This window comes from Sycon ciliatum, chromosome 4 (genome assembly GCF_964019385.1).
Source record: "Sycon ciliatum chromosome 4, ocSycCili1.1, whole genome shotgun sequence".
Classification (NCBI taxonomy): Eukaryota; Metazoa; Porifera; class Calcarea; order Leucosolenida; family Sycettidae; genus Sycon; species Sycon ciliatum.
The window spans coordinates 27,972,326-27,985,094 of NC_088646.1; the positions used below are offsets into that span (position 1 = coordinate 27,972,326).

General features: G+C 48.6%; 1 protein-coding gene across 1 annotated transcript; it reads left to right on the top strand.

Moving 5' to 3' along the window:
• Window positions 1-582: 582 nt before the first annotated feature.
• Window positions 583-11,652, top strand: LOC135815435 (uncharacterized). The gene is made up of 11 exons (XM_065328731.1): window positions 583-2,154; window positions 2,351-2,572; window positions 3,408-3,488; window positions 4,027-4,121; window positions 4,769-4,895; window positions 5,376-5,514; window positions 5,994-6,106; window positions 6,774-6,869; window positions 7,459-7,579; window positions 8,282-8,460; window positions 8,920-11,652. The coding sequence occupies exons 1-11, from the start codon at window positions 1,036-1,038 to the stop codon at window positions 10,375-10,377; spliced, it is 3,750 nt and encodes a 1,249-aa protein (XP_065184803.1). The 5' UTR covers window positions 583-1,035; the 3' UTR covers window positions 10,378-11,652.
• The last annotated feature ends 1,117 nt before the right edge of the window (window positions 11,653-12,769 follow it).

Consider the following 12,769-nt stretch of genomic DNA (forward strand, 5'->3'; position numbering starts at 1 on the left):
GGACGTTTATCGGTCAACAATAATTGCTTTCTGAGCAGAGGTCTGACTCGAACAAGTCAGCCATGAATGATAAAATCAAGAGTACATAAAGGTTATGACTCTTGATGAAATGAATTGAACACTGAGAAAACTCCGCGTCATCAGGTTTGTACCAGTCCAGGGAGTAGTAAATAATGGTATTGTACTACTCCCTGGTTTGTACACACACTCATTATTATGATTCGATGAAGCAGGGAGTCAGATCTCCAAGGAAGTCGTAATGTTACAACTCCCCTGTACAGCGCGATCGATGCAGTGGCGTAGTCGCTCTTCCGTAGTTAGGTACCGCGTACCGCCGAACCAGTTTGCGTAGCAACAAATCTTTGGATACTAGGCTGTATGAAACTCGGATGTTGAGCCATAAATAAATGTAGAAGAGAAAAGGACATATGGATACGAGTGCCTTCCCCTCTTTGGTCTTTCCATAACCTTGAACCTTCCAAGTTGGAAGGCTGTCGGTTAGCGCTACGGAGATGTGTTGAAGCTAGGTGTCAGGACGTCGAATGTTTCAGTACTCTGTCAGTTTTGTGCCTAGTTATTGCACTTTCTGACTGTATAAAGTATCATGTTACAGTGATGGAGAGTTACTCTTAACTCGTATCCATATGTCCTTTTCTCTTCTATACTAGGCTGTCCTGTACTTTTTTGTAAACAATAAAAATGTTCATGCTCCCGACGTTTTTTGCCATGTTGTGCCAGTATCCGAACGAGGCAAAACTACCCGTGACCTCGTACTTACTATCATTTACTTTGAGATAATTACTAGCAGTTACTTTCGGACGAGATCCCTTTGTAGCCGTGGGTCTTTCCACACACGCACTGCGAGTACAACCAACTGCGTTTTGCAACAGCTTGCAGAAGATCGGAGAAAAGCCACTAGCGGCTGCATTGCCACTGGCGTTCATACATTTGGGTGGAAGAGTATGATCGTTGTGGACGCAGAACTGGAGGGTGAGTGATTTGAGAAGCTGTGCGAGACGACTAAGAAGCTATTGCATGGGAAAGGACGCCATGCGACTTCGAGGTACCGGTATGCCGCGGAGACGCGTCGAGTCTGGTTTCTGCCCATCACCGCGGACGATAATCTTCGTCCTCGCCCTGGTGCTGAGCGGTTATGTTTTCACGCATTGCCTGGGTCGGAACAGGGGTAAATGCGCGGTGCCGATGTTCTTGGGTGGCTCGCCAGAGCGAACTGCACAGGCCGGTGCGGCGGAGAAAGAACACAGTCCTGATGCTGCTGCTGCTGCTGCCCCTGGGGCTGCCAAGGATGAGACTTCTGTGGAGATGGCCGCAAACAAAATAGATCAGCTCCGTGCAGCGGTGAAAACTGTACCACCAGAGCTTCTGAAGACTAAAGATCCTGCAACAGTAGCAGTGGTGACCCAGGAAAGGCAGCCGAGTCACCACCTGGCAATCGGCGCGGCTGTTGCCGCAGCCAACGTGAAGACAGCAAGAGCAGAGCCGGACTTGGCCAGCATGGAGGATCGCAAGGTAGTGCCACTGCATCAGCTTGAGCCAGAAGTAACGAGAGAACTCACATCGGCGCCGCCACCATTACCGGCAGCGGTGACTTTAGCGGCGTCCACGCCTGAAGCGGACACCAAACATCAGGAGCCACAGCAGGCACATGAACAGCCGCCGGAGCCAGAGAGCATGACGGCACCGCCTAGCACGGCAACCGCAGCACCGGCCCAAGCTGGCGGGGATCGTCACAACGATAAAGCGGAGGAGGTCGACATCCACCTCGTCAAACAGGTGCAGGACGGTACCAGTACGAAGAGAGTGCACGTCGAGGCGGACGACAAGCTGCCCGGCGATCCGCGTGGTGACAGCAAGGACCCGCTGCCCGGCCAGGAAAGAACACGGCCAGTGTTCATGCACAATGCTGCAGCCGCTGGTGTTGCCGGCAATGGACGTTCACAGGACGATGAGCACAGGGAAGACGCGGCCAAGAACCTACAGCAGCCCACGGAGAAACACGACCACCTTGCCGACGAAGATAAAGAAGACACGCACAAATGGCACTATGTTGGCAGTGAAACGGAGAACAGCGACGACAAAAAGCCGTTGCCGACCATACCACCGCCAGCCGGTCGACTGCCGTTTGTCAAACAGGTAAATGAACCATTTTCATATGCCAGTTTTATACACATGATGCTGGGTGGTGCATGTAACACTGAGTTACCACGATGGAAGGGAGCGGGGAACAGGCAGCAAATGCAGACTCCTCAGTGGGATTCAGATGGACGGTTTTGCCTGCCGGAATTGATCCGGACTTTATGTTTGTTGTGTAACGCGTGTGTCACTTTAGATGATCCGAACGGCCTGGCAGAGCTATGTGAAGTCTGCATGGGGTATGAACCATCTAGACTCTGTGCAAGGCCGCGGTGACAATGAAGACACCAGCTTGGCCAACATTCCAGTAGGCTTGTCACTGGTTGAGGCACTAGACACACTGTACATCGCCAACATGACGGAGGAATTCCGCAAGGGACGTGCCTGGGTTGCGAACAACTTGTCATTCGCCAACGCTGTAAGTACATGGAGAGAAATCGTACAACACTTGTATATGAGCCTCTAGATCCAGAAAGGGGGCTTATATCACTTTTGAGCATTTTGAGTTATCTTTACCATGGCATATCCCAGCAGATCACTCTGTAAAACCTACGCCGGTGTAGGTCCAAAATCTTCATCTTTCACAGAGCTATGGGTGTTCCAATAAGTGAATTATACATCGGCTTTATGCGGAAAACTCAACCGCGCGTTTCAAGTGCATTTTTCTCAATACTGCGCCAATCGACATAAGCCCCCTTTTCGGATCTAGAGGCTCATATTGTATATCTGCTGGGACGAAGATGATGTCCCCTCCTCTGATGGCGCATCTCTGTGAAAAATGCCGCCCCTACCTTTTCGATTTTGTGGTATTCAGTTCACACAATGAAAATGCAGCCACAAACCGACCATTCCGGGTGCATGCCACGACAAGGCAATGTTGAAAATGGAAAACTTGAATGGGTTAATTGTTTGTTTCCCTGCCCCTCCGCTCTCCCTTTTACTTTTTCCTGGCTAGAACCCTGAACTTGTGATCATGGTAGGTACAATTAATAAAGAGAACAAATCAAATAGAGAAAGTAGGCCGAATTCACCTTCAAACTTGTGTGACTTTATCTTGATATCCCAACCTATAGACACCTTCCTCCTGTTTTGGCCATGCTTTTTGCACACTTGAACCAATACAGTACCAGAAATCGCTAGAGGGATTTCAAACATCATTCCTAATGCTACAGACAGTAGTCCAAGGACATACGTATTGCAACGGGTATTATGTTCATGGTTGTCAAACGTTCTTCTTGATTTTCATCATCCAGGAGGGTAAACCTGTCGTCTCACAGCTGTCAAAGCGCTTTCTTGGCTCCCTGCTGAGTGTGTACGCATTGACTGGTGACAAGGTAGGTAGTCTTGTTGTACTTGAACTTCTATGTTGGAAATTCCAAGACATAAATTCCACAAATTCCAGGTGATGTCTTGAAAAAAAAATAGGAGAAATGAAAAAATTGTAACTTCCCTATGCTTTTTTTTTGCCTAGGTCATCAGGGTGGTAGACGGTGTCGTATTACCCTTGAATGCAAAGAGAAAGTTTGATGTAGCCAATCACTGAATGGGGAAAAAAACATTTCCATCAGTTCTAATAACATGCATGATGAGCTTGGAGCTTCCAAGCTCTCTCGTTTAGAGGTCATCACGAGTCTTTCGAAATCCCGTCACAACCAGAATTGGGTATGTGTGTGGGGGGGGGGGGGGTAATTTGAGCAGGAACAGCAAGGACACATGTCCAACTGTCAGTGTACCTGTAGACCTCAATATGGTTGTACTGTATTCCTCTTATCTTACAAGGTCTGGTCGTTAGCCTGGCCTGCTTTTCGAAAGTTACTATTCTTACCAGAATCATGGCACGAAGCAAAGCTGTGTGATGCATGTATTTTTCAGGTGTTCCTATCCAAGGCTGTGCAACTCGGCAACATCTTGCTGCAAGCTGTTGACCCTTCGTCAGGTCTTGCGCGACGGGAGGTCATTTTATCCAGGTATGGCCCATGTTCCATCTCTTACCTAGCGTGCGAATGTACTACTGCTACGGAACTTGTCATGACGGGAACAGCCAGCCAACCAGATTTGTCTTTGCTTGACCAGATTCCTCTGCCCATAGGGAGGCTAGCTGTGTGAGCTGTAGAATCGATGTACAGTCAACTTCGCTAATAACGACTGCGGATATAACGACAATTCGCGAATAACGACAGCATTTCCATGCCCAGAGCAAAGTCCCTTCCAACTGTAATACATATAATGAGACTTCGGGTATAACGACACTTCGCGAATAACGACACTTTTTAGATGCCCCGCCGAGTGTCGTTATAAGCGAAGTTGACTGTACTTGGAAATCATTCCATACTCTTTGTCGGATTATTATGTACTCATGGGAATCGAGTATGTAGGGACGGGGGTGGTAATTTAAGCAGGGACAGTGATCACCGCTGACCTTTCGGTCATGGCACGCTTCATTATCGTCACTGTCATTGGATTTGGGTTTGACTGGTCTAAGCTATCCAGGGATGTGTATGCACGCAAATTCCCCATCCGCATGTGGTTTTAGAGATCAGAACACATCAGGTGACCTCCGTCACACCTGGTATTAACATCATATTTCCGGTATGATTTGTGTGTGGTTGTGCAGAGTGAAGCCAAACACGCCAGCACCACCCAGCCCATCTGAGTGTCTAGTCCTGGCGGAAGTCGGTGGTCTACATCTGGAGTTGACCTATCTCTCTCAAGCGTCCGGCAATCCTAGATACCAGCAAACGGTATGCACACTGGCTAGACAGCACAGCTTGGGGTACATGTATATTACAATGGTGTCATGTCGTCTCCGAACACGCACACATCATACCGTCTGTGCAGTACCTTTCTCCCTCCTCAAACAATTGCCACTGGTAAGCTCTGTTGAAGCGAAACACCGGTCTGGCCAGGGCCTGTCAATATCAAAACCTCAATGGAATTATCCTCGCTAATAAAGAGACACTATGGTGGTGATGTGCAAATGGAGTAGCTTGGCCGAGAGCACATTGTGGAGTGGTGGAAGAACCAATATTTCTGAAATGAGCGGCTTTGTCACCAATTTTTCTTCTCATCCCTTTTACAATGTGGTTTGCAAATTGCATCAACGTGCACACCACATAATATACGAGCGTATGGAACTGTTTGGTGGAAAGCGTTCGGCATTCTGCACCAGATTCCTTTAATTGTAATGACTGCATCCCTGAACTCTGTTATCACTGCATTAGGTCAGCCACATTCGGCACTACCTGTCCAGCAAATTCCAAGAAGCGTTGCCCGGCATACCGTATTCAAGGTTTCACTTAAAGAGAGAACAGCCGACCGCTGGCAAACTCACTGACACACCACTGCCGAAGCTATGTAATGGTACGTATGGACGAGTGTTCCATTCATTGTCTTCCTCGTGTATGCCCAACGACAGGTTACTGTAAACTGCCTAATATTCGCGACGGATTAATGTTCGCTTTGTTCGCGAGAAGAGCGTAACGCGAATATTAACCAGCGTGAAATCAAGCTTCAACAGTGGGTGTATGCAGGTGGCCCCTTTGCTTAGCGAACTTTTTCCATCGCAATCTCGATGGTTTTAAAAGAAATCGCGACGATTTAGTGACACGAATATTGGGCGGTTTACAGTATTTAATTCAATCATAGCTTGACAACAGTAGGCGCCATCGCCAGTTGGATGTGCATGTGTTTGTGTGGAGATGCCTCGCTCGTAGTACACGTAGTAGCACTGTGAAATGGACATTGAGCAGCACTATAGAATGAAGATAAGATATAATTTCTGTTCATTTATGCTTGCTGTACGCTATGATTGGCACTGTGCTCGTGGCTGGTCACTACAGGTAGTGCCACTGTGGCTGGCGATGGAGATGAGTACTTCAACCACTTGGCAAAGTCAACACTTCTGTCGCCGCCGGAACCAGCCGACGCCGGGACACTTGTCAAAGCACTGGATGTAAGAATGGTGAATGATGATGTTAGGAGAGAATAAAGCCTTGGTTTAGTGCTGATGTCAGTCTAGAAGGTGGCCATGACAGATTTAGCCTGTTGGCAGCGAAATAATTCAAGGTTCGCATGAGACTCGGCTGCAGGCAGAGTTTTCCGCATCCGTAGGAACGCCACCACCCTCAAGGATCAAGACGCAAATGCAGCCCCTAAAGCGGTGGGAGGTTGGTAGATCTGATCCACCAAAGTGATCAAAAACCGAAAATCCCATTCGCTGTATCCATGCTTCCCTCGTGCCGGGCCATGAGGTCTCAATTCCGCTTCCAGCAGGACTTGAACCTGGTACCCCCTGTTTCTCTATCAAGGTCTTAGACCATCCCATTGGCAGCAAGTTCAGGATAATATTCTTTCCTGTGTGTAGATCACCAGTACCTGTCATTTGGGCACTGGTACTGTTATGCCGAGGTGCTTGTACACTGACTGCAATCTGTATTTATGAATCATTACCACTCACATAGAGTAAGGCTGAGTGGCAGCTTGGTAGCAGCCTGTACCTGTCACACTGAGGAGAACTGCAGCAGTGGGCTAGGGAAAGTCTCTGGTGATTTGCCACTAAGTCTAACTCACAGCACAGTCACATGCAATCTTGGTGCTATATGCGTTTTGTACGGTTGCAGACCATTAGGAAGTTGTTCCTGAGGAAGCTATCGTTTGGAAACACCTCCTATACGTACGTGACAACACCAGAGCACAGTGGCGACTTCAACCAAAGCGTAAGTCAGAGCTATCGATGATCTGCCGCGGGGGTATGCTGTTGTATCCCTGAGTATCTTCGGCTGGAACAACATTCCGATGACTGCTCCATTGAGTACAAAGCCCCACGGATAGCGCTCTGCTCTTCCATCAATCAAAGGGGCGTCAGAGTGCCGAGTGGTATGAGCGAGGGAGTCAGTTTTCCGGCCAATAGGGCACATTTTAGCGTTCTTGTATTGCTCTTTTGGATGAATTGTGCGGGCCGTCGATGCAGCCTGGACGAAAAGTGGCACGACCAGGGTCGTACTGGTCATATCGTGTGTGACGCCCCTGACTCATTTGGGCTATAGCCTACACAATCATGTAGCCTCAAAGATCATAGATAATATTTGTTTGTAATTCAAAGCATGCTAGGCACAGTGTGATCCACAGGTGTTGTGCATGGCTGCATCTGCACGGCTGATCTCCTTGTACTCACAGGAGAATACCAAGCACTAGCTTGATGGGGCTGATGATGCTGGTGCGCACGGAATACACAGTGCGCCAACCGATGCTGTAGTGTGAACTGGTGGGTCGATGTTTGGCCGCTGTGTACCGTGTGCTTTGCAGACTTGCTACGTTGGAACTGTGTTTGCTCTGGCTTCAATCGCCAATACGCGGAGCGCAGGCGAGTATCTGAAACTCGCCGAGGACATTGCGAACACCTGCCGCATGCTTCAGGTGAAATCAGGTTAGTTTAACACCATGCATGAAGGCATGATATCCTGCATTCAGACAGATGTATCGCATTTGATGATCTGGTCGGAAACAGTCAAACCTCGTTTAACCGCACACATCCGTTTTCCACCAAAATACTGTAAATATATATAAATTTTCGGCAGCTATTTAATTTCGGCTATATTCGGCACCGACCCAAAACGCCTAAATTAAAACGCCGATGAAATTTTTCACAGCATCTGTCGCACTATACCATGCCCTCTACCCCACGCCGAAAATAAATCGCCGCCGAAATGTCAAAAATCGTGAAGTGCTGAAATTTTGCAGCGCCGAAATTTTGTATATTTACAGTATCCGGATGAGTGAGGGAACCGGATAATCTAACACACATACTGTATGTATGCACGACGTATGCTGTAAATCGGTAACAAACGATTTTCTTCCGGATGGCGAGGGATCCGGATAAAAGAGAACCGGATAAGAGAGGTCTGGCTGTAGTAAAGGAACTTTATTGTGCCGGGAAATTATGATCCCGTCTCAAGGAATCCACTAACCGGCTCGCCAAAGTCACTGCTTCTAAGTTTGTATCTCTATAGAACTGTTCACCGTATTAGCTTTACAATGTACTTTGAGATTGAGTCCACTAAAGAAAAATGGACAAGTTAGGTGTCAGCTTAGAATGGTTTTGTGCAATTGCTCTCCTTCTTGTCGGTAGACTTCAACCTGGGCGTGGAAAGTGTAGCGTTTTCTCAGGATGCCAAGCCCAGTGGCAAGCTGTTTGCTGAACTGAACTCGCAACTCAGCCTCCGCTCCGAGGTGGCCGAGCTGTACTTTGTTCTCAGCCGTATCACTGGCAAGAAGCAGTACAAGACGTGGGCAATCGAAATGGCCCAGGTCAGTTGTGCGGCATCGTATGAATGTGAACAGTGTCCAAGACACAGTTGTGTAACTTTATGCATCTCAGACTGACTCTCTGTATCCTGTGTGCACTTGCTGCACTTGATTGATGCGCCATGCTCTAATCAAGCTCTATTGTAGATCTAGGATTACCTACAGTGTGTGGCGGGCTGCAATGTGCGTAGGACGTTTTTGTCAATTTGCTGTGAATTCGGACATTGGGGGCGTGCATGCTGAAATGTGCATAGCAGTCTGCATGTGTCTCATCTCCCTCCCTGCAGCCATTGCATGCCTGTCCAGGATTCCAAGTGTGTCACTGCATAGTGGTGTGTGCCTACTGCAAACCGTGCATAGTGTAGCCACAGTGCACCCATTACAAATACGGCCTAGAGCAGCCACATGCTGACTTTCTCTGCCGGCTCATGTTTGTTTGTTTGTGCTATCTTTATGTAACAGGCAATAGACGAATGCTGCCGCCTAGATGGCGGATTCACCGTGCGCACGGGTAGCAAGAGCAGCGACTTGCCAAACAAAGGCAATCAGCCATCACATCTTCTAGGTGCCACCCTCAAGTTCCTCTACTTGACGTTTACTGAGGACTCGGTGATGTCACTGAAGAAGTGGGTCTTCAGTTCAGCCGGCCACGCACTGCCAAGAGCAGCCCTGCCATCCCTGGCAGCAAACAGCAGAAGAACATTCAGAAAGCAGCCCTCACTGAATCAAGGTGCAAGGCCGAGGATCAACAGCAATGGTGGAGCTGTGAGAGCTCAGGCTGTTGGTAGATCAAAGAGTCTTGGGCATAGTGTTGATGATGACGGCGTTGGCCGAAAACCGCTTAACAGCCGAAGACTGGGCAGGCCACGTCGACCTCAAGATATTGGCCAGTTTCAGATGAAGCAAAATCCTGATGAATCCTATGGACGGGAACCACAAGCAGGTCAGAACAGACTCCGGCACAGTGAAGTTGCAGAATATAATGCCGTCAACCGTCGGCAGGGTGGTCGCCGACAGGAGAGACCCAATGTCTACGCCAGACAACAAGTCATACCCGCCAAGCAGCAGGGCCAACTACCACCCAGAGACTCGATGCCTGTTGACGACGGTAGGTCAAATATGGAACAAAATGTAGCCGGGCCACAACAGCAGGGTAGGGGTGTGGATGATCCGCAACAATACTACCCTGCCAGGGTGGTGCGACAACGAAACCGTCCAGTGCTAGATGGTGCTGCGCGGGGTCGACAACCGAATGCTGGGTACAGCCGGTATGACGTGGAGCGAGATTCAAGTCGGGGCCAGCCTCGAATGGCACCTGTCAGGGAAGACTCGCGCTATATTGAGAACAAAGCAGTGCGCAGGCTAGAGCCTGTAGAACAGCAGGTCAACCAGCCAGTACACCAGATGGTGAAGCAGATGCAGGGCCAAGGCGACCTGGCGTATGCCCGTGATAGCAGACAGCGAATTGCACGGCCCGCCTTGAACAGTGCTGGGGGCAGCCAAGTCCAGCGGCGGCCCATTCAAGGTGGTGTGGACGAGGAGGTCCAAGGCAATGTTGACCGGCGTGATATGCCAGGAAGGATGGACACGATGCATCACAATGCAGGTCAGAGAGAACCTGTCAGATACATGAAGCAGCAGCAGCAACAGCAGCAGCAGCAGCAAGATCTCGGTGATGCGGTGATCCGAAACAACCCCACCGGGCAGCAGTTTGCAGGCCAGCCCGAGGCACGGCGACGTTTCGTGAAGGGCAATGATCTACCTCAGCAACCACTGCGAAGGAACCTCAGAGAAGACAATGAACGTAGAGCCAGGGATGCGCTAGTGCAACCCCGGCGCAGAGTTGCTTCAAATTCTAGACTCAGAGCTGGATCACAGAAGAGGAATCTGAATCCTGGTCATGTGCGGAATGGGAGCTAGATGCTCGGTGTACACAAGGGACGGTGTGGCAATGGAGCCATTGCCACACCGTTGTGCATTTCTTGTTCAGCATCAGTCCTCCGAATAGCAAGCACTGTCCGTCCTCAAGTCAGCGTGCATGCTTCCTGTTTGGTGGAGCATGTCATTCTGCGTTTGATCATCTCTTGAGATGTGATCCCGAGCAGGACTCGATCAGACAGCATAACTGTTGATCAGAGTATGCGTCTAGACTGCATGCCCACTGCAGTAGACACAGGCAAGATGCTGCGGCCAGCTGTTAGAAACTAAGCTAGCGCCGCCGGGCAAGCCGTAAATATTTGCTTCTGGGCCTATACGAGACGAGTACAACGCCCGCAGGAGTCTGAGTGGTGGTTTGTTGCCACCGCTCTGTTCCGAGACCCATGGCCAGGGTGTATCTGTGCACAGAGTGTTCTCTATCTCTCTCTCTCTCTATCTCTCTCTCTCTCTCTCTCTCTCTCTCTCTCTCTCTCTCTCTCTCTCTCTCTCTCTCTCTCTTACTCACTCACTCTCTCTCTCTCTCTCTCTCTCTCTCTCTCTCTCTCTCTCTCTCTCTCTCTCTCTCTCTCTCTCTCTCTCTGTGCAGTGTGGAGGCACTGTATGTGTCTAACATGAAACTACACGCCCTTCGAACTATCTCCAAATTAAGATGGCGTCGCAAGAGAAAGCAGCACGTGCCATTGGTAACGTTATATGGCACCGCTGTCTGAAACTGGAGTAATGGTCCCGAGCGGGTTGCAAGACCCATCTTCCTTTTCCGTTATATACCAACTATACTGCAGCTAACGCAAAGTTTATATATTTTTTCATATTCAGCGTGTCTATCTTTCCTGCTGGCTTCCAGATTTCTATCTAACCCTGTTTCCGGATCTCTTCACACAAAAACAGTAATCACCAAAACTGCACTGCTGCTGCTGCTGCTGTTGAATGAAACCCAGGCTGATGAACTAGCTAGCCCCTGCACACCACCCATGCGAGGCCCAGTGTCCGTGTACGTTCAAGGGCTGGCTGACTCACAAAGCTTTTGTTTTCATCAAGCAGTACTGTAGCAGCTATTTCCTGCCAGCTTCCAGATTTCTATAGAACCATTTCTTTCCTATCTCCACACAGATTCCACCAAGAACCTCCACCCTGTTATTTACAGCCTCTAATATAAGGATTCATTGTTTGAGAGAATAATTTCCTCGGACACAAGAATGCAATGTTTGAGAGATAATATAAAGAAGATCAGCAGGCAGTCCATTTTGCCTGTCTTCATTTGTTTGTGTTTACTCGATTCTTGCTGAACAGTCCCAACAGCTGTGGTATGTGTGCAGCCAAGAGCACACACCCTCCCTTCCCCTGTGTGATGTACTCTTGGCTGTACGCATGTACGAGCGTAGTAACGTTATCATGTGCACAGCGGTACTCAATAGGGCTTGAAAGTGCTACGTCACAGCATAGCAACAATTTCAAAAATTCAAAAACTGGATCCACTTGGATCCAGTTTTTGTATGGATCCAAGCACATTTCAAGCGGTCTTACCCACAGCATGGTGATGTAGCCAGTGAAACTGACTGATTTGGCTACTGGGGGCGGGGTTACAACCGGTGGCGAAATAAAAGTCACACCTGCATGCGACGTGAGTGGGTTGCTATGCACCCACATACTTAGGCAATAGCAAGTCACACCTTAGTGGACCCAAAAATAGAAATCCGATGTCAACTTACTACTCCCTGGCCGTTTTGACGTCATCACTTTCAAGCCCTATTGAAATCCAGGCGCATGAATACTTGCACAAGTATAATAATATAAGTTGAAGTTGATGATCCGTTGCTTGAACGGTGAAACACTGTGTAATGGAATTTGATCTCTGACGGTTTTTCCGCTTGTGTGTGATAAAGCTCTGCCTCGCTTGCATTGAGCACTCTCCGCAGTTTGAGACCATTCCCTTGTGTAAGTTTAAGTTATATAACCAAGAGTGCAACTTGGTGTTTCCTCGCCCACAGCAGATTTCGTGTCACATTCTAAGTCTTTCACAGCCATTAATTTAGCTCACTGATATACGGTATTATTATAATACCATCGTCAAGAGCTCATATTCCGTATTTTCGGCAATACTGGCCAAGCCCAAATAATTCACCGAATTTGATAAAAAAAGCACACACACACTAAAATCCCTGAAATGAGGTGGCACCTATTTCAGATAGGCGGTAATAAAGTACCGGCTCCAATTTCAGAAAGTAGGGTAGTTCAATTCTGGACTCATACCATCAAAAGTGCAAAGAAATTATTCTGCATTACAGCTACAGTAGTCATGAAGCCTGATTTACTGACATCGCATCTTGCTTGCGAAGCGCAACAAGAGATTACTTACATCTCAGCTGAAGATAGG